General features: G+C 39.0%; 1 protein-coding gene across 1 annotated transcript; it reads right to left on the reverse strand.

The window, feature by feature from the left end:
• Window positions 1–1071: 1071 nt before the first annotated feature.
• On the reverse strand, window positions 1072–20911 carry LOC132388780 (calmodulin-1). The gene is made up of 6 exons (XM_059961194.1): window positions 20705–20911; window positions 17893–17923; window positions 14875–15018; window positions 10758–10864; window positions 7649–7784; window positions 1072–4063 (listed from the first exon to the last, which is right to left on the reverse strand). Exons 1-6 carry the CDS (start codon window positions 20705–20707, stop codon window positions 4035–4037), a joined length of 450 nt encoding a protein of 149 aa, XP_059817177.1. The 5' UTR covers window positions 20708–20911; the 3' UTR covers window positions 1072–4034.
• Window positions 20912–22243: the final 1332 nt, after the last annotated feature.

Consider the following 22243-nt stretch of genomic DNA (forward strand, 5'->3'; position numbering starts at 1 on the left):
GGCCATCATTGAGTTAAGCACACTCTGCAGTCCACAAACACAACCGACCTTCACTGTAGATAGTAGCCAAAGAAAACTGATCACTAAATCTCCACAGCAGTGTGTAATAGTTGCAGAAGATAATAGAAATCATGAACAGAGCCATTGATCTGCACCATCTGCTTGGAAGCATTGGGGGGGGGGGGGGGGGGAGAGAGAGAGAAAAGAGATGGAGGACCTAGCAATGGATTGCTAATAGAGGACTTACCTAATCTGGCCATACAATTCCAGGTGCAGTTGAATTTTGAGTTAAGGGGCAACTAGGTATGGGTAATGCTAGCTTTACCAGTAGCATGAACATGAAGAATTCAATAAGCTGTGCAAACAGTATCTACCATCTCCAAGCAGATAGAATATAGTGCTGGTGTACAGAGGTTAAATATAGCATAGGACCAAGATAAAGTACACCACACCAATGGGGTTTTTCCAGCCCACCTTATTGATGCAGACTGTCAAAACTAAACTCCCAGCCTATTTACCTGCACATATCCTATATTCCCAATTTAAATGCATAAACAAAATATTTCTTAATTGTTGCCATCACATCAGCCTATCATCTCCACAGCATCTGTCCAAACCCTTCCTTTCCATGTACCTCAAGATACAAATCTGCCCCAGATATCTTTAGAAGCAGGAACAAGTGCCTCATGTTTACATGAGTTTTATTTGATTATGAGCATGACTACAGATTTCTTTTCCATTATCAAGGAGATTTTGTCTATCAAGCATGTGCTAGCTCAGCAATCACATCACCATGACCCACCCTCAGATTTCAAAGTAACAGGTAAAAAGAAACAACTTTGATTTGCTTGGAACAATGCAATTGTCATTCCACTTCCCCCATAATCATTTGTACTTCAGTCAAGGTTAGATGTAGACTTGTGCATTCACTTCATTAAAAAACTACTAATGTTAAATCTCATTTCAAAGTAAAATCAATGTACATTGGTCTAGTGAGTGAAAATGCACTGCTTCAACATACAAAGTACTAATAGTAGACAAGCTGGGAAAAATTTGACAAATTCACAATGCTATTCACAAATAGCACTACTGGCTCAGTTTATTGGTGTTGCTTTTGCTAAAACTTTAATACAGAAAGCATCAAGTTTGGTCTGCATATTTACAACATAGCAACATTAAATTTCATCTGATAACACGTTTGAGAAACGAGCATCTCCACATCTAACAGCATCAAGAAAGATGCACTATCAGCATACAACCTGCCTACAATATTTCAGATGCATCATTATCAATCCCAAAAACAATTACATCTTCAGATAAACAGTTCAGTGCCAGTTTATTATGGCCTTGGCTGTGGTTCAAATTCAAGAATGCTAATGAGTACTTGCAGGACTGGAACTGCACATCTGCAACCAGTAAGGATGAAGCTGCCCTCAAGAACCCCCAGGCCTATGCACTGTCCGAATTGGGAGGAAGGGAGGAATGTAATCCAACCCTATAAAATATCAAGAACCTTGGGTTTTAAGGTGATACAAATGGGGATGGAAGCACGGAAGGGGCAAGCAGGCCTTGTTTTGTATCATTTCCAGTTTCCATTTGATTAGCAGCAGACTTCCATAACTATTCTTCAGCTTTTAAACATTAAAGACACCTCAGGTCAAGGAAGAAATAACACCCTTGATAGCAGTGTGCAAAGAGATAGGCCAAAGTATACATTTCTGCAGTTACCTGAAAGGATGACAAATTCAACAGCCAACACAGTTTAGCATTGTTACTTAAGTTTTCAAAACCTTGAATTTTCCCATACAGCAGGAAGACTTGAACCTTTTTTTTAAAAAAATTGGAAATTGCTTGGTTTGGTACGAATGTATAATTTGCAGCAATTAACTAGTGACCATTTAACTTAAGAAATTTAAATCAGGACATACCAACATTAAATTACATGTGGTTTGGTTTTGCTGCATATCAGCTTTTGCAAATAAGACCACCAAAAAGTCATTAATAAAATCATGTATTACAAATATTTACTTACTGGTTTTAGGTTGAAGCAGTGGTCATTATGAAAATCCAACAATTTGAAGTCATGTACAGTTTGTGCAAATAATTAATAGCAAATAATTTTGGCACCCAAGAGACTTAAGTTAATGGTCTTTTATTGGAAAAAAGACTAGCATTTACAACTTGGAATGAACATAATTGTAATTTGCTGAACAGCCATGTCGTCATTGTGCTGAAGTCCTATGTAGATATAGTGCCTTGAAAAAGTATTCAGAACTCAACTATTTTCATATTTTACTGTTTCTAGATTTAAAATATATTTAAATAGGATTTTGAGCTAATCTACAAAACATTGTGCATCATTTAAAATCAAAACTAATTCCAAAACCTTAAAAATTAAAACCAAAATGTTTAAGGCTGAAAAAGTATTCATCCCCTTTAACTGCTATGCTCTTTCCTTAGATGCAATATTGTACATTACCTATTAACTCAATGTAGAAAATCGAAGGATTACCTGTTTTAAATGAATTCATAAGAATGCCTCCATGTAAGGTCCAACAGTATTATAAAGACAAAAGACAGTATTATAAAGACAAGTCAGGGAAATGATATTAGAGAATCTGGGGAAGGGAAAGAAAAGACCATCTCAAAGGCACTGAACATATTATACCATACTGTATCTCAGAGCTCAGTGCAGTCCTTCATGAAAATATAGGGAAAAATGTGAAATCACAGCATCACTTAGAACATACTGTAAAGATGGAAGATCTGTGGTCAGGTGAGACTGAAGTGTAAATTTTCAGAAAGCTTAAACTGGGGAGGAAGAGTGTTTCCACAGGACAACAGCCCACAGTATTGCCAGAGCAACCACACAGTAGCTACTAATAAAAAAAATTGATATCAAGTGCCCCAGATTCCTGACCTACCTTGATCCAATATCTCTGCCAAGACCTCAAGATAGTTGTCTACCCCTGCTGCCCAAATAACCCAGCAGCTTGAGCAATTTTGTAAGGAACTGGCATATCTTTAAGTTGTGCAAATCTTAAAAAGACTTGTGGCTGTAATAGCTGCAGGAGGTGGTTCGACCAAGTATGAGCAAAGGGGAATGAATACTTTTGAAGTGCTGACATTTCAGTTTTTAGAAAAAATAATAATTTTAGTTTATCATGCTTTGCAATTTTCCGTTTTTTTGGGGACTCTATTGTGGGGGAATAGAGCATGATTCAGATACAAATTCTCCATGAAATTGACCAAAATCCCTGTTTGTAATACTCATTTATGTGAACTAAAGAGTTGAGGACTGAATACTTTTACAAGGCACTGTATATAATCTGATGGCTCCAAGTTATGGTATAGAACAGAAGATAAACATGAGAGTTCAAGACACCCCCTTTTTCATAGGTCATTTAAAAATTCAGTGAACGGTAAATTGCCTGACATCCGTTTCACTATAGTGCAATGCAGACACTTTAACCAAGTTTTATACAGACATGCCATCCTTTTTTTTTAATATTTAAAATAAGATCTTCAGTCCTGGTAATTGTTTGAGCACACTGTTAAATATAAGAACGATTCCACTCCAGGGGCCGTCACACAATTACAACCCTCTATTGTAGTTTGCCGTAGCACACAAAATTAACCAACTTTTCAGGAACAATTATCCTGTACAATATACAACTGGAAAAAACTAAGCTATTCCCACAAAGAACATAAAGTGGAATTAAGAGCCAGGATGTGCTCAACTGTCAAGCTGCATGCATGAAAAACTGGCCAGCCCAAACAGTGTAGTTATTAGCATGGAACTTCATAGAGTCCAATTGCTTTGTTTTTAAGGTAGTACAAGTTTTACTGATGCATGGCTTGAAGATCTTTGGGGACAGGACCACTGATCATTTTACATGCAGAGTTTGTGGACAGGTTTTATTTTTTGACATTCAGTAACTTTTGCTATACAGAAACAGAATGAATAAATGAACATTTTGCAAGAGGTAAGTAAAAGATTTCAACTTTTCTAGGAAGGGGAAAGGTAAAAGTCTTCATTTTGCAGTCATCATCTGTACGAATTCTGTGGAGGGAAACAGACAAGGATGAACTGGTTTGTTTTGAAAGTATCATTAATCAGTAATAATTCAGACACGTCTGCATGCACAGCTTCAAATAGGCCTAATATACCCGAACTCAGTGTAATACACATACAATATTTCAATGCAATAGACTGTTGCAAATTTGGAACAGCCTGCAGTACTTCTGAATTGAAAGCTAGCACATAACCAATTGCAGTAAAAGGAGCAGTATAACTTCAAATTAGAAAATATCATCTCCATCAAGATAATTATGTCAAAGCCTATCATTTCAAAGGACAAGCAATTGCCTCAAGGGAACAAAATAATCACTCATTTAGCATAGAACCAATAAACAGCAGCCAGTTGTCCTGTTCATTATTCTGCATCACTCAAAGGTGCCTTGCTCAGTTACATGTGGTAATACTGTACACTGCAAAAAGGTCAAGCAGGAACAGTGATAATCTAGAAAAACTTTTCCTCAACCATTCTGCTTCACCATTTCTACCCCAAGTTATTATTTTTATGGGAGATGATCTAGATTGATCTAGAAGCTTGAGACCAACTCAGACTAGTTTAAAATTGAATTAAATCTCAAAAAACCAGGACCAACTATGCTGATGGATTTTATTTAAATTGTATACAACACACTGCTCACAAGTGACCCAAATCCCATAAAGCAACTCCTTGAATTTAGAAGAATCTAGGATGAAGATTAAATGCAATCAATGCAAGCCACATCATCCACAAGCAGTCAGCAAAACAAGATCAATTCAAACAAAATTTACTGCAAACCTTAGGATGATCTTTAAATTGTCAACATTCTGACTCAGCATAAATATTGAGCTTGTTTCCTATCTGATTAGCGCAGTGTCTGCTCCATATAATTATACCCATCATCAACATGCTAGGAAACACATGCTTACATACTGATTCTTGACATTCTACTCTGGACAGTGCAAATGCCCAAAATGTTGTGCCTGCTTCTGATCAAGCATCTGGAATTTTTATAGGCTCTATCATGCCATTCATTAAAATGGCCAATTGATTTCAACTTTGGCCACAGAAGGAAGAGGGAATATCAAAAAACAGACTAGTGCATACATAACATGTATGGGCTTCACGAGTGTGCAAGGGCAAATTATTGAACAACAATTACACAGAAATAACAGACTTCACATGACAAGGTAATTACAGCAAAGAGCATCAATACAACTACAATTGACCAAATCAAGACCTATGCTTATGATCAGTTAAATTAGAGGGCTCAATACTTTGAAGTGTGAACAATGGAGACCAAGAAAATTAAATTCTGGAGAAGGAACACCATTACATTTGGGAAATCTCTGCACCAGTTTTACAATAGTTAAATTTCTCAAGGAAGTATCAAGTTTAAAGCTGTAAATAGAAGGAAACTTGCCATAGAAAATGGGTGAACAAGCTAACTAGACAATCTCAGCTGGCAAGGCTTAGACAGCACTCCAAGTGAAATTAGGAGCCCTCCCATTTTATGTCAATGCTTTGCAAAGTAATATGCAAAACCTAAACAGCAAATTCCTTGATTCTGAATCAGGCAAATGAATACATTGTTTTGTGGTTCCACAACAGCAACATTTTATTTATTTATTTAAAAAACATTCATATGCTCAATGTCCAATTGGACTAATTTAAACTCCAGACAGTTCAATCTATCAAAGCGATCCATGGTGTACACAGGCCAGCAGCTAAAGCTGACCCATTACAATGGACCAACTTGGAACCTTGTCTAGTCCATTATAGAAGATCATCTTAGCAAGAGCCAAACACTTTCCAGTTATAGTGGAAAGTGAAACATCATGCAGCTTTATAAAATGCACTTTTCACAAATACATGGAAGTAAAAATGAAAATGTAGCAAAAATAAATTTGTCAAATTCCTCCATAACTACCTGTTTTATGATCTACACCACATTGCATATTAAGCACCAATACAAGCAGTATGGCCCAATGTGTAATCACTTACTTAGGAAGGTCCAGCCATTCTCCCAGCCTGTTTGTATAAAGTTTGAGCAATCCCAGTGACATTAACAGGACACTATCAATTTTAACATTAAACCTAGAAAATATCCATAAAGCAAACTGAAAATGAGTACAATGCAAAAGTCTTGGGCACATGTAAAAATTTGTAATGCCAAGATGCTTTCAAAAATAATGGAATGAAAAGTTATCAAAAAACTCTTAAAGCAATTATCTGTGTGACTACCCTCTGCCTTTAAAGTACATTAATTCTTCTGATATATACACAAAACTGAATACATATGCATATATTCATTTTTTTTTAATGGACTGGTAGATTGTCCAAGCATCTTGGAGAACTTGAAGGGTTCTTCTGCAGGAGTGTCCCATTGCTTCTGTCTCTCCAGGTAATCCCAGACAGCCTCAATGATGTTGAGACCAGGGCTATATGCGGATGTTGCAGAGCTCCTTTTCACTGAAGAGAGATCCTTATGACCTTGGCTGTTGGGATGCTGCAGCAGAATGAAGTTGGGACCAGATACCTTCCTAATTGGGTGAGAATCTGCTTTTTTCTCAGCATTGAGGAGTTCATTAATTCTGACCATATCACCAACTCCATTTGCAGAAATGCAGCCTCAAGCTGCAGAAAACCTCTGCCATGCTTCACTGTTGGCCAGATACTCATCCACATACCACTCGCCAATAGACAAATTGCCTCTTGTTTATGCCAAAAAATGAAAACTGATTCATCATTCCAGAATACTTGCTGCCACTGTTCAGCACCCCAGTCCTTTTTCCAGTCAAGGTGGTGCCAGCGTACAAAGCTCCCTCAGTCGACATCTTCCAGAAAGCTCGCAAAAATTTGTTTTTTTACAGCTGTTTTCATCTTAAACATGTACCTGGGATTGTTAAGAGTTAAAGCCTGAGATTTACAGTTTGGAGATCATTAGGTGGATCCAGCTCTGCAGTCTGAGAAGGTTCTGGGAACCTCTGGCCTCAATGTGAAGAAAAAGAGCACAAGACAGTGTTCAAATCCATTTTGCCAATTAAAGCCTGAGGTAGACTGACACATTGAATGTGCAAATGAACAAGTTTCAGAGCTGACCACCTCCCTTTGGATTGCTGCCAGAAGGATTCTGTGAGTGGCCTATTGCTGTGGCTGGTGCATAGGCCCCTGCCTCAGAACACTACTGCAATAGGCAAAAACTAAACATCTAACAATTTATATTAAAAAAGCTAAGGTGCCCAAGACTTTTGCACAGTGCTGTACATATGGTCTATCTGATAGCCAATACTTCCAGAAAAAAGTAGAGGAAATGGGAAATACTTTTTTGCTATTTCTTCTAACTTCCAGATTTGATTGGCATACAATTCCCATAAAACAAACTTTAAAAAACTTAACTGGAATATTGAAAGGTTTCTGTACCAGTCATTAATTAACCACAATTGTTTTACAACATTTTCCCATTTCAGTAGCTTCACAATGACAGGCATGTCATTGGGATGTTTCATTTTGATACCAAGACATCAAGCTTCTTGGTTCCATTTTCAGTTTGGTTTCTATTTACAGACAAAAGTAGGAGTTAAAATACTTGCCTTCATAGTTGACTTGACCATCACCATCAATATCTGCTTCTCTAATCATTTCATCTACTTCTTCATCTGTCAATTTCTCACCTAGGTTCGTCATAACGTGACGCAGCTCTGCCGCACTGATATAGCCATTACCATCCTGAATGTTTTAAAAAACCTCACATCAGCAAGTCCTGAAGAGTTCAATTTAGGTTACTGTCACTCAACCATACATATATACTGTCAAATGAGATAACATTCCTCTGGACCAAGCACAACACAAGTAGTATTACTAGTAAATTAACAAATAATGTGCGTTAATCTTAAGACTGGGGGAAGAAGCTGCTTCCAATTCCAAGTTCTTGTCCTAATGCTACATTACAATTGGAGGGATCACCGACAATGCTAAGGGTCCTGATAAATCTGATGGATCAGAGAACTTAATCCTCTCAGCAGTACTTGCAGCCATGTTTCACAATTCGTGTACAGTGATGCAGCTGGAAAGAACACTTTATGTGCTCCTGTAAAATATTGAATTTTGCAGGTGGGGAAGAAGGAGAGCCTGAGCAAAAAGGTGCAAGTATGTGTACTCAATCTTGACGCTTCCAACTCTGCACAGGTAAATCGTGTAGTGAAGAGTGGTCAGCAGGCACCTTCCTGAAGTCCACAATCATCTCTTTGGTCTTTTTAAAGCACTTTTAAAGTGTAGATAAAGTCTTGCAATCTAATCACATGTTCATTTAATGATACAGCAGTGTAGGCCCTTCCAGTCATGCCACCCAAGCAACCTCTATTTGAACCCAACCTGATAACCAATTTACAAAATCCAATTAACCCACAGCTCCATCTTTGGACCATGGGAGGAAACCAGAGCACTTGTTGAAAACCCATCTATTCCATGGAGAAGACATATAGATTTCTTACAGAACTGAACTCAGATGCTGAGCTGAAATTACACTGTGCAAACTGCTATACTGTTTTGCAGCCACATTACTCCCTTTGCATCTTCCCATCAAAAAAAAACCCCAAGGACTCCAATTTAAATATCTGCTCTTACAAGGAATTCAACCCAATTTCCAATCAAATTTGAAGGTCAATATAGCAATTGGGAGCAGGTCAGGAAGTACTAAAAGAGCAATATAGCATTTAATGACCTTTGATAACTGGTCAAAGCAATGAGCAATATTTTAATTAGTGACTGCATTTAATATGACCATTACTGACAGTTTTACTTTAAGCAAAAAAACCTCTGACATTCAGGACAGCACTTCAATGTTTGTGAATTATGAAGAGCTTTTATTTCTAATTTGCAGAGTTGTGCCAGAAGGTCCAACTCTGTTGTCTAACAGCAAAGGAACAGGCCATTTGACCCACAATCCATATATCCATCTGAAATATACCTGAAGGGAGACAAAAAAGACCTTGATGGGTCAAACTGCAACAGTAGATAGAAAATGCATGCCAGAAATGACAATGTCACAAAAGTCATGAGGGATTTCAATATTGGGGTTGGTGTTGGATTCCAAGAGGGGAGGAGTTTCTAGAATGCCTACAAGATGGCTTTTTAAGAGCAGCTCATGGTTGAGCCCACTAGGGGATAAATTATTCTGGATTGGGTATTGTGCAATGATCTGGAATGGATTAGAGAGCTTAACTTTAAAGAAACTTTGAGAAAATGATCATAATAAGAATGAAATCACCCTGAATTTTGAGATGCTACTAAAGTCAGATGTATCAGTATTACAGTGGAGTAAGGGAATTAAAGAGAGGCAAGGGATGAGTTGGCCAAAACCCATTTGAAAAGAACACTAACAGGGATGACAGCAGAGCATCAATGGCTGAAATTTCCAGCAGCAAATTGGAAGGCACATAATATATTCAACTGAAAGAGGAAGCTTTGCTCCACCAATCATGGCTGATCCTTCATCCCCCTCATCCCCATTCACCAGCCTTCTCCCCGTAACCTTTGATGCTGTATCGAATCAAAAACCTATCTCTGCCTTAAATACACTCAATGACCTGGCCTCTACAGCTGCTGTGATAACATTCACCACCCTGTAGCTAAAGAAGTTTCTCTGCATCTGTTTTATATGGACACCCCTCTATTCTGAGGCTGTGCCTTCTCGTCCTAGACTGTCCCACCATGGGAAACATCCTTTCTACTTCTACTTTCTCCATGCCTTTCAACAGATAAAAGGTTTCAATGAGAATCTCTCCCCCCCCCCCCCCCCATCCTTCTAAATTCCAATATACAGAGCCAAACTTTCCTCATATGATAACCCTTTCATTCCCAGAATCATTCCTGTGAACTGCTTCAGGGCCCTCTCCAATGAAAGCACATCTCTTCTTAGATGAGAAGCCCAAAACAGTTCACAGTACTTAGTGAGGCCCCACCAGAGCCCAGCCTTATAAACACAAAACTTCCATCCCTGCTCTTGTCTTCAAGCTATAAAAGCAAAGATGCAACGTTGAGACTTCATGAAGCACTGGCAAGACCTCACTTAATAGTGTGAGCAGATATTTGGTCCCTTATCTTAATATGGTTGTACTGAAAATGGAGAGGGTTCAAAGGAGGTTCACAAAAATGATTCCAGATTTGAATGGCTTGTCTTATGAAGACGATTTGATGCATCTGAGCCTATATTCACTGGAATTCAGAAGAATTTGAGGCAACCTCATTGAAACCTATCAAATGGTGAAAGGCCAACATAGTGGGCATGGAGAGGATATTTTAGTGGGAGAGTTTAAAACCAGAGAACAACCTCAGAATAGAGGGACATCCTTTCAGAATGGGGATGAGGAACTTATTCAACCAGAAGGTGATGAATCTGTGGAATTCTTTGCCACAGACAGCTGTTGAGTCCAGGTCATTGGGTGTATTTAAGACAGAGTTTGATAGATTCTTGATCGGTCAGAGCATGAAGGAATACAGGGAGAAGGCAGGAGATTGGGCCTGAGGAATGATGAAATAGTAGAGCAGACTCAGTGAGTCTAATGGCCTAATTCCGCTCCTATGTCTTATGATCTTATGAAATATTCACCCAATAGGACTAGACCTTTTGAATAATTACAATGTATATTATACCAGCAGTCCATAACCCACCTACTAATAGCCAATCACCAAGTACAATACCTTGTCAAATACACGGAATGCTTCACGAATTTCCTCTTCACTATCTGTATCCTTCATTTTCCTAGCCATCATGGTCAAGAACTCAGGAAAATCAATAGTTCCATTACCTAACAAAATGAAGATCACAGTTAATACAGATATGGACTAATGGAGAATAAAATCAGTGTTGTTCAGGTTGGACTGGTCAATTTGCCGTATCTGGGACAGAAGAAAACTTAAATCATGCGAAAATGGTTTTTAAATACAAGCTCAAAGTAAAAAACTGCTATTGAAGTACATAAATAGGAACCATATACGACAGATTCATCTCATGGCACTTAGAGGAAAATAGTGAAATTTACAAAAAATGATTCCTAAACAGAATGATAAACAACCAATGTGCAGAAGGCAAATTGCACAAATAAAAAGCTGAAAATAATGAGATCATGTTTTAAAAAGAGCCCTTAAAAGATAAGTTAAATAATGTTTACAAGCAACTACTTTCTTCACTGTGTAGGAATTAAAATGCTGGTCGGGCACAATGAAACATTGCCCAAAGCTACCAACTTAGTATTCTAAATCAGGATGTGACCCCATACAGTATCTGTTAACCTAATTAAAGCTGTGAGCCAATCTCATTAAGATATTAATAGATCTTACTGAAATTATCCAGCTAGATGGGTTCAGGATGACACCAAGTTAATGAGAAAGAATGTTTACAGTTAATTAAGCTTCTATAATAGTTTTCATTGCTCTCATTTCAACTGTACCTTACAGCACAACTTTCACCTTATTAACCAGGATACAGTGCAGTTAGCAGGGTCTGAGCTAATTATTCTTTTCCCAATTGGAAAGACAACATGTAAGCTTGCACTGATTGTAAACATCCCAAGTGCACCATTGGGTTATTCCAAAACTTACACAACCCAGCAACAAGCTCAAAACTGAATCAGAATCAGTTTTACATTTACTGTTCAAAAAGAAATTTGTTATTTTGCAGCTGTACAACACGAGGAAAGTTATTTGAAGAGATCAAATAATGAGGTAGGGCTCAAATTCATGACCTGGGCTTGTGCAGATCATACAGCCGCTGTGTAGAAATGCCACCAATCATGTACAAGCAGTAAGTATAACCAAGGATACTGTTGCTTAGAAATTACTTAGGAGTGGGTGAAATGAACCAGAGAATCGAAAGGCAACAGTCCAACTTTATCTTCAATGGTCTTCATACATCTTCATGCCTTTGTAAAAAAAATTCAACCTTCTGACAAGAGCAGTTCTGATCATTGTTTCAGGTCAATTAAACTAACTTACTGCTTCAGTACACCCAGCGGAGAGCTACGAAAGAAAATCAACACCAATTTTTCCATAGCTACACCTAAATTTGCCCTCACTCAGCCAGTGAGGATTAAATTTATCAATACTGTTGCAGCTGGTAAAGATGTTGCCTCACCTCCAGTTACGTGATTTCTGTCCTGACCTTATTCATGTTGTTTGGGTTTGCACCTTCTCCTGTAACCACATGGATTTCCTTTGGGTGATGTGGTTTCCTCCCACATCTCCAAGTTTAGCAGATCAGATCACTAAATTGCCTTTAGTGTAGCGGGCAATAGAATCAATGGCAATGCAGCGGTAATAACATTATGGGAAATTAGGAGAACCTGATTGCAAAGCCATCATACTTGATGGCCAGTAGACCTGTCACAAGTGAATACTGTGACAAATGTTAGGCTTAACTGAAGCTTTTACAGTAAATTTCTGACCGTCAATGACCTAAAGCATTCTATAGCCAATGAGTACAGCTTTGAAATGCACATATGGGAAACAAGTCACCAATTTTGCACAGGAAAATCTTATACATCTACTGAACACATTAGGTTTAGTTTAAAATCCTAAAAACAGCACATTAAACAAGGACAGCAACAGCAACCCTAGCCTGGTTAATCATGTTTCCCTCAGGACTTGCCAAAACCTACTGACTCAGTTAGGAAAAACATCTACCAATGCTCTTTACTTAGGCAGAAACATGCCTCTACCTGTAGAAGTTGAACTGGAAAAAGCAGACCAAGTCTGCTCTTTTCCAGATGTTTATTAGCACTTGAGATTCATAAATGAGAACACACACATACTGCAGAGATTACCAACCTAAATTCAAGGCTTATTATTAGAATACCAGGAATTCTTTGCCAATTCATCCTGCATTCAATAAAACACCACACTGTTGGACGATGGATAAGGGGCAGATATTAGTCAGCATTGGCACTGTCTTTAACTGTATTCTGGGAAGATATTACTAATTACAGGCCAAATGGACAGCTGTTAAATATAAACAATGACTTTCATTGCCCAGGTTAGAAATCCAATGTCTGAGCATATCAGCTCAATGTGCCATTTCTTCTATATTATATGCAACTGCCAATTAAAACTGATACCACTTTCTCCACACTAAATTGTTCCTGTACAATGCACTAAGTTTAGAAACTAATAATCAAAAAAGATGAAATGGCCTAATTTAACTGTGCATACACTCAATACAAGTACTTTTAAAAGACCTTCAGCTGCAACAAAATGTTGGGTCAGGCAGCATCTATTAAGTACAAATTTCAAATCAATTACCTTTTCAATTGCTAATTAAATCTTGCCCTTGAATCAGAACCATCCATTGATAGCCATTGTCATTTGAGTTTACTAATTCAGTTACCTCATCAATACAGTAAGACTGCATCATCTTAATTCCCATAGCAACCAGTATTTTGGACAAGTTTTCCTTAGAAAGGGATCTGCAAGGTTTTACTGAGAATGTCAGTGCAATCGAGCCCAAATCGAAGCAGAATATTTTGAACCCCCACTCACTGAAGAATTTGTACAGGTCTAGATCAAATGAAATTAACTGACCAACGCAAGTCATCCACCTTTGCCTTTGAAGACATAACAACTTTCACTGTAATATCCCCAGTTTCCCTCAACACCCCCACCCAACCATTTTGCTGTGAAATAAAAATTATACACAAAGTACATGTCCAGGCAGCATCTGTACAGAAGCTTTTCAGATCATTAACCCCAAGATCCTTTTGTCTCAGATGGTCTATTGCCAAATGCTAGCCTTTGAAAGTCACTGACCTGTACTGTCAACCCTAAAGATACTGTGACATTTGCATATATTTCCAGATTCTCACACCACAGACTTAACACAAACAAATCTATAGCTCTAATATTAACTCTCAGATTAAGTTACTAGTATCTTAAACAGCCTTCTCTATTGTACTATCAAAATACAATTTGCATTACAATACAGTTAACTCCAAATTTAATTGCTAAATGGTAAATTTGATCAACCTCAATGTTCTGATGTTATATTGCTTTGGGCAGCTTTGGAAGCTCAGTCATTTCCTTCAAACTGATTAGTATATTTAGATTCATTAAGGGAACAAAGGATTTATGGGCATGGATCATAACATCTTTTACCCTACAAACTTGATGAAAGGCAGAGCAGACTCAAAAAGGTCTGATGGAATACTCCTGTTACACCTGCACAAAAATAAGGAAATTCCTTCCCCATAACACCAAATGCACACATTTATCAATTCTATAAACCTATTCAGCTAAACTGAAATGCTGCACAGGCAGAGAGGGAAAAAAAAAAATCAGATGAGCACACTGTTTTCTCTGTGAAAGTAAATTCCCTACAGCCAATCCCACAAGGCCCAGCTGTGTGATCAGCTGTGTGCCAGATAAATAACAAAAACAAATTTCAAATCTTTAAGGAAGAACCTTCACCAAAAAAGTCAATGCCAATTGCAGTGAAGACAAGTGCATCAGAACAGTAAATTACTTGAAGGATTAATGGCATGACTTTGTTAACTTCTGCACAAATAGTACAAGATCTTGTTACTTTAATCCTAATGAGAAAAAACTTTATAAAGTCACCAAATCTTACGCTAAATGTTTTTAACTGCCTAATGCAAAGAGATTTTCCCTATAAAACATTGCACTGAAAAAAATCACAGCTAAACATTGATGATCTGCACACCAATAACTGGCATTTAAAGCATGCTAGGTTTGGATAACATTGAAGTACAATAATTGCTAGACAAATGCAGTCTCATGGCCAGATACCAAGTAAATATTTCAAACTCACCATCAGCATCAACTTCATTTATCATATCCTGCAATTCTGCTTCAGTAGGATTCTGACCCAAAGACCTCATTACAGTCCCCAACTCCTTCGTTGTGATGGTGCCATCACCATCTTTATCAAAGAGGGAAAATGCCTCTTTGAACTCTGCAAAGAATAAACAGATCAAATGAACCACATGCAAACAATTTTCTACAGTTCAAAATATTTAATTCAAAACTAACTGCACTTGATGACTACTTTAACATTCAAAATTTAGGATATTTAAGTTGATACTGATCTATTCTTCCAATAGGGAAGAAAAAAAATTGACCACCACTCTTAGCATTTACACTTCAATATTTAAGATAGACCCTGTTGCAATGATGTGACTTAAATCTGGTTGATGGGCCAACATCAGGCTTGCAACCAAACTCAGAACTAGAGTTCTTGACAACCTTTAGATTTATTCTTAAACACAAGTGGTAGAAGAAGTTGAGTTTACCATTCAGGTCATTTTCATGGTCATGTTACATAATTTTGTAAATTAAGTAGTACTATCACAAGTTAGCAGGCATTAAAACCATTAAAGATCTTGTATTTCAAGTTCTCATTCACCACAAAAACACAATTATCATTTACTACCATGGACCATCTTCCTTTTAGGCATTTACTGCATTTTCATGGAAGTACCATGTCAGTTGACATTTTACAAGGCAGCAGAGCCTCAAAGTAACTCAATTTTGCTTGCATAACTCACTAACAATTTAGTAGTAAATGCCATTGTTCAAGACCATAAAGATGATCAAATAACATGCCCGCTAATAGATCCAATCAGAAAACAGTATGTAAACAGACCCTTAAATCACCAACTACCATGTTACCTTGAACTTTTTTTGAATTCATGAATACAGGAAGTACATATTCATGAACTCCAGATTCTAATACACCTGCATTGATACAGCTTATCAAGCAGATGTTTGTCGTGTGGCAGAAATAAGAGCTCTAAGGAAACCATAAACACAAGAGGCATGCAAACACTGGAGTATTGGGTGCAGTTTTGATCATCCACCTACAGGAAAGATGTAAATAAGATTGAAGTAGAGAGAAAATGTACAAGGATGTTGCTGGGACTGGATGACATGAGTTATAAAGAAACACTGAACAGGTTAGTGCCTTACTCCCTAGAACATAGAAGATTAAAAGCACAGCTGATGGAGGTATACAAAATTACAAGACATATAGACAAAGGTAAATCCAAGCCAGTGTCTTCCTCCTCCCCCCCCCCCCCCCCCCCCCCGAGGTTGGGTGAGACTACAACTAGAAGTCATGGATTAAAGGTGAAATGTCCAAGGGGAATACAAGGGAAAAATGTGGAGCAAGCTGCCAACTCAAGTGATGAATGTGATTTTGACTTCAACGTTTTAAGTTTGGATAGGTACATGAATGGAAAGGCCACTGTCGGTGCCAAATGGCTTAATTCTTTGCTGTACTCTTCTGTGACTGAAAATTCAGAACACAGTGGGTCACAGCCCAAAACATGTTCTTTATTCCACTCCCATCGATGCTGTCTGATCTGCGGAGTTCCTCCAGCATTTTGAGAGGGGCAATCAGGAAAGCCACGGGGTCATAGGAGAATGTGCAAATATCCAACACTAAATCCAGAACCCTGACACTCAAGTGTCAGTAGCTAAGTGCATTAGCAAATTCAAACCACTCAAACATCACTTCCCTTTCTTACCTTTTACTAAAATTACTAATCAAACTTGTCCAAATACAAGGATGTTGTTAATGGATATATGATTTTTTTTTAAGAAGATTCACATTTGCAGCAGAAATACTGCAGGCTACATTGATTTACATCAAATTCAAAGAAAAGTATCTTTCAACAGAACAAACCAATAATTCTGCAAACTTGCCTTGTAGCAACAATTTTGCAGCCAATATAATGAATACACAAATGCAGCGAGGCTGTATTTTTTTTTGCAACAACCCAACGGGACATCCCATGGACCTTTTCATGGGAAGTAGGATTGACCCCAACCTGAGCAAATTATCTGACTGCCTCTGAACTTTCTGGAATTAACTGGTCAGTGCTGTCAGAACCCATTTCCATCATACACTACATCAACTGAGTGCATCGATGGGCCTAGATCAACTCCTTTACTGCAGCAAATCAAACACTAGAATTCCACATAATGGAAATCTAAAGCACACACAAAAATGCTGGAAGAACAGGTCAGGCTGAAGCAAGATAGCCATATCATGGGGAGAAAGTTGATATACGCATTTGGACAGCTTAACACCCCTTGCATATATATTAAAAGCAAAATTAGAACAATTTGTAATACACATCTAAACCAAATCAATAATGATGCTTACAGACCATTTCAAATTACTAGTCCCAGGCAATATATGTAAACTCCATTGGACAACACAACTGGAAGAATAATCAAGAACAAGGTATTTAATATACTTCCTGCACATGTTATAGTGGGCATGGGCAAGAAGTCTCTAAACACTAACACTTATTGCACCACATTTACATTCCACTCCAGTTCACATTCAGAAAATTTTCAATTCTAACATGGCTACCTTAGCACAATTTTTTTTTATTTTTTAAAAAGCTTTAATTCCATCACAGCATCCCTCAAGACATTAAAAGTTCATTAGCTCAATATGCTAAAAATCTAAATATTCATACAAGCGATTCAATTTGTAACTTTCCACACTAGCTCTACATTAAAATACATGGTTTTACTGTTAGCTGTAAGCAAATCCAGTATCAATGTATCGTAAATAGCCATGCAGTCATACAGAAAAAGACTAGTTACAAGGTTAGACTTTTTCCTGGTCATGTGTACTTTGGTGGAAAATGAAGGTTAACAATCAGAGTCTAAATCCTAGATCCCTAATCAATTGTTTTTGATATATCACTTTAGTCATTAATTTCACACATACAGCAAACAGAATGCCACAAAAGTGCGATTATTTCTGCTTGCATACAAGCCCAGCCAAACTCCAGAAATATAAACTACTCACCAGCAATCTGTTCTTCAGTCAGCTGGTCAGCCTGCAAGGAAAAAAACAACTAACTGAGACATGCCATTAAGATATTAACAAACCCAGAGCAGTCTATCACACCCTATAAACTAAAGTTGCTTTTCAGGGGGGTTAATTTTCAATTTTGAGTGAAATTAATTTTAGGTTATGCAACTGAAACAGCTTTGCGTAAAACTAAGATCACACCATAGAGTAAAAATACAAATTGAGTGTTAAAAAACTTCCAGTGCAAGGTCATGGAACAAAGATCTCCACCCTCATATTTTAAGTATTTTATCAGAATGTGGCACCGAGGTTAAAGTTGAAGTTTTTACAAAATGGACCTATCAAATGAATCAGATAGAAAACCAAATCCAAACTTAACTCAAAAAGATTGAAGATTGTGAACAACGACAATCTGCAGCTGTAGAACAAAGCTTTAACAACTGTGGATTGGTTATCTTGACTGATGGTCTTCATCTCCCAAGTACACTTCAAGTCAATCCCCTTTTATTAATCTTCAGAAGCGAGACCAATGCAAATTACAAATCAACTTGCATATTCCGTAATTGGAAATGAAATTAATGGGACTGCAAAAGTGCCAAAACTTCTGATACAAGATACATGTGCCTTATTACTGCATTTTTAGTCTCATGTCGTGCAAAATTAGATCTGCTATACCCGCCTCACCACGAGATTTATAATTACATATTGAACTTGGCTTACACATGAATAAACTATTCAAAACTATCTGCTTGATGTTACATCAAGACACTGATAGCCTACCAAGGTGGCTAAAACGCCATCACCTTCAAGTTGAAACCTTTCAGTTCTATACTTAGAGATGGGCGCCTTGATCTACATTCCGACTCTGAATGAAACATGAAGCTGAATCAAAACTTTCCTTCAGATCAGATCAAATGTATCAGCATTGAGCCATTAAATCTTTTGCTTAGAAAATTATACTTTTAAATAGAGAAAACATTTTTAAAGCCACCAGATAGCAATCGCATTAGGGGCTAGAAAACATCCCAGGAATGGTTGCTCCTTTATAAGCAACCTTTCGAACTTTTTAGTAATTTAAGAAAGAGGTTCAACTTTGATCTCACAATAAAGAATGTTGCACCTAGATGACAACTGGAGCTCTTGGGAACCAATGTCTAAAACCAGTTAAAATGAAATCAGTAGCAACCTAAATAGCAAAACTATAAATGCAATCCCCACTCCTGCACTTCTGAAGACACCACCCCCTCAAGGGTGGTAGGCCAGAACCTAGAAACTTATTGCCAAGATCCATTTTCTTAAAAAATCTTATTTGATAACTGCTGGACTTTGCCCAACAATTCATCTTCACAAGTTGCACAACACACACCAATTAAACAAAAGCTAGCCATATAACTCAGTGTCCAAAAGTCAGTTGAATTGAGAAGCTTTTGACTAGGTTTGCATTATTTGCTAGATTTCATGGCATGCACTTTCACAAAGCAACCCGAGTTAATAGTGCAAAAAACACGCGGATGTCATAATTCAAAACTATTTAATACAGACAAAAACTATTTCCTGATTATCTAATTATTATGCTGAAGTTAGCGTTAAGAATAAGCAGAGCAATTTGCAAATCTTAGTCAACCCTGCCAAAGAATGCAGGACACCAACTACATAAAACAAATACCTCACTGCCAAAGCTTTCCCTAATGCTTGTAACAAAAGCCAGCCTGTCAACGGTAACCTAGGCCTGGACAACAATACCTCTCTCCAATCCAGTGAAAAAAACCCATTGAAGCAATGCAATCTGCAATTATAGCACTCCACTGGAAGTTAAAAAATACGTGATGGTCTAAATTGCCTTCTAAGCCATTATGAATTTATGATCTTAGGCGTGCACATGAGACCAGAACCTCGTTCAAGCATATTAGAACGACAGACATTACCTTAATTTGCAAGCTCAAGTATCAGGCCAATTAGGAACTCGCTCAAACAGACGGGGCCTCCAGGCTAAACTTAAGAGACTACTCAACCAGAAAACACCTCAGCAAGCATGTGTACTTCGGAATAACCTTCAAATCGCACAAGGATTGGAGAAGACGACGATTACAACCTCTTCAACAAATTAGGTGACACTTGGCCCTTAACTGACCAGTGACAGTAACAAAGAACTAAACTGCAGCCATGGTTTTCCAGAACGCTGTGTTCGCTGCATGCAACAGCCATCTGAATCAGGAAACCACACGTTTTTTTTAAATTTTGCAGACTGCATGAGATAAACACACCCTTGAGATATTCCATCTATTCTCCCAAAACGTTGCTCCAATTTTAATCCTGAATGCATGACGCCAGCTGGCAATGGAAAAGATGATGGGGTGGGCGGCTCACCGACACAACAGGAAAAACCAGCGCCCATCCCGCCGCAAAGCCCAAAAGGCAAAGAGACGTGGTTCGCTTCTCTCGCCGCGCACACCGGCCATTTCACCACCCTCACACCAACGCCACCGCCGGACCCGCCCTCCATGCCGGGGAGGTTACACACTCCTTCCCTACTGCGAGTGAAGACACTTTTCGATAAGTGGCGGCAACCAACCCGAGGGGTGAGAGGGTTAAAGCGCGCCATCCACCTGACAGCCGCTGATACACACCGACCGCCATCTTACTTTCGACCCCCCCCCGCCCACGCTCCATTACCGCGACAACCGACACCAACACGCTTCCCCTGCCACCTTCTCGCTTAAAGGCTCGAAGACGAAGGGGAGGTGGAAGAGGAGAGAGGAAGAAGGGAAGTGAGATGTGGTCTTCTCGTCCAGGCGAAGATACGCACCATGGCAAGCGATGGGACAGGAATGCACGCTAGCTGCGGAAACGAGCTACTGCTCCACGCCTCGCGAGCCCACTGGCGCCGATTGCCGCGCGCTTCCCCCCGCGCTCCTACATATATACCGTGTATCCCTCCGCCGCCAGCGGCGGCTGTGGGGGGGATGGGTGTTGCGGAGTGGACGAGGAAACAACCTGCAGAGGAATAATCCCTCACCTCCGACACCCCTGCTTTCTTTTAACTCCCTCGGCGCCTACCCCACCGCTGTCATACCAAGCCAACCGAGGGCCGGCGTTCCCGTCTGCGACCAAGAGGGATCTATTTGTTACAGGCGGAAGGGGACGGGTGATACGCCTCAACTGCCTGGTTGGCGCGGAAAGGGTGGGGGGGGGTTGGGGGTGGAGAGTGGAGGGGCGGGGTAAGGAAGGAGGGGAAGTCCGTCAAGCTTGTCTTGCGCGCTGTGATTGGTCCAGGCGTACCTGCAATGGGGGAGCGGATGTGTCGCGCTCTGCCATTGGTCGCCGTGTACCTGCAATGCGTCAAGGCGATGCTGCCTGTGATGGGGGAAGTGGGAGCCGGTGCCAATGCTGTGCAATTGCAGCCTCTGCCAGTCCAGGTATCAACAGCCGGGACTGCTACGTTAGGAAGGGAGCACGGGCTAAAAGAGAGAGTGCAAAAGAATAATTACTGTACCCTGAAAGGAACTGGATTGTGGAGTGCACAGTACAGACTGGAGCAATTATATTGTATAAATATGAAACTGTTGTTGGTAGAATACAAAACATTTCAGGACCTATGTCTTTGATAATAAACCTGATTCTAATTCTGCAAAATATAAAGAGGTTGGTGGGTCTGTGGATGGTCTGTCAAAGAAACAATGGGCTGAATGGCCTCTTCCACCATATTGTCTAATTATAAATTAAAGATTTGCATTTTATTGTAGCACACTCCATCCTTGAAGTTCAAAGCACCGGAACAGTGCAGCTAAATGTGTGCTGTCCCATGAACAGCAAATAGATTGATGTTTTGGTAATGCTGTCGAGGGCGTATATTTGCTGAGACTCCATGAGTTTTCTTATATTTGCAGGTGAAAGACCAGGCCTCAGCTTAATCTCATCTGAAAGTTGGTACCTCTGACAGCAGTGCCGTCCCTCGGTACTGCACCAGATGTTTTGTGTTCAAGACTCTGGAACCTATGGAAGGAGTTTCTTTCTCCACCTACTGCATGCTCTGCTTGCATTTATGTACCAAAGAAGGTGATATTGGAAACATGTTCTTTTTAGAATATTTATTTTTAAAAGAAAAACTGTTAGGCTTGTGGAAAATGAACTTTTAAGTCACAGAATCCTGAAACTCCATGAGAGCAATGCATGGGAGTACCTTTACCAGAATTACTGCAAGACTTGAGGATGGCGCTAGCCACCTCCCTCTCAAGGGCAATTAGAGAGGGGTAGTAAATTCAGGCCTTGACAGATCATAAGCATTGAATAAATTCATAAATTAAATGGAATTAAAATGTTTGCACTTTGTTGTTGAATACACTCT

The sequence above is a fragment of the Hypanus sabinus genome, chromosome 2 (assembly GCF_030144855.1).
Source record: "Hypanus sabinus isolate sHypSab1 chromosome 2, sHypSab1.hap1, whole genome shotgun sequence".
In the NCBI taxonomy this organism is placed as follows: Eukaryota; Metazoa; Chordata; class Chondrichthyes; order Myliobatiformes; family Dasyatidae; genus Hypanus; species Hypanus sabinus.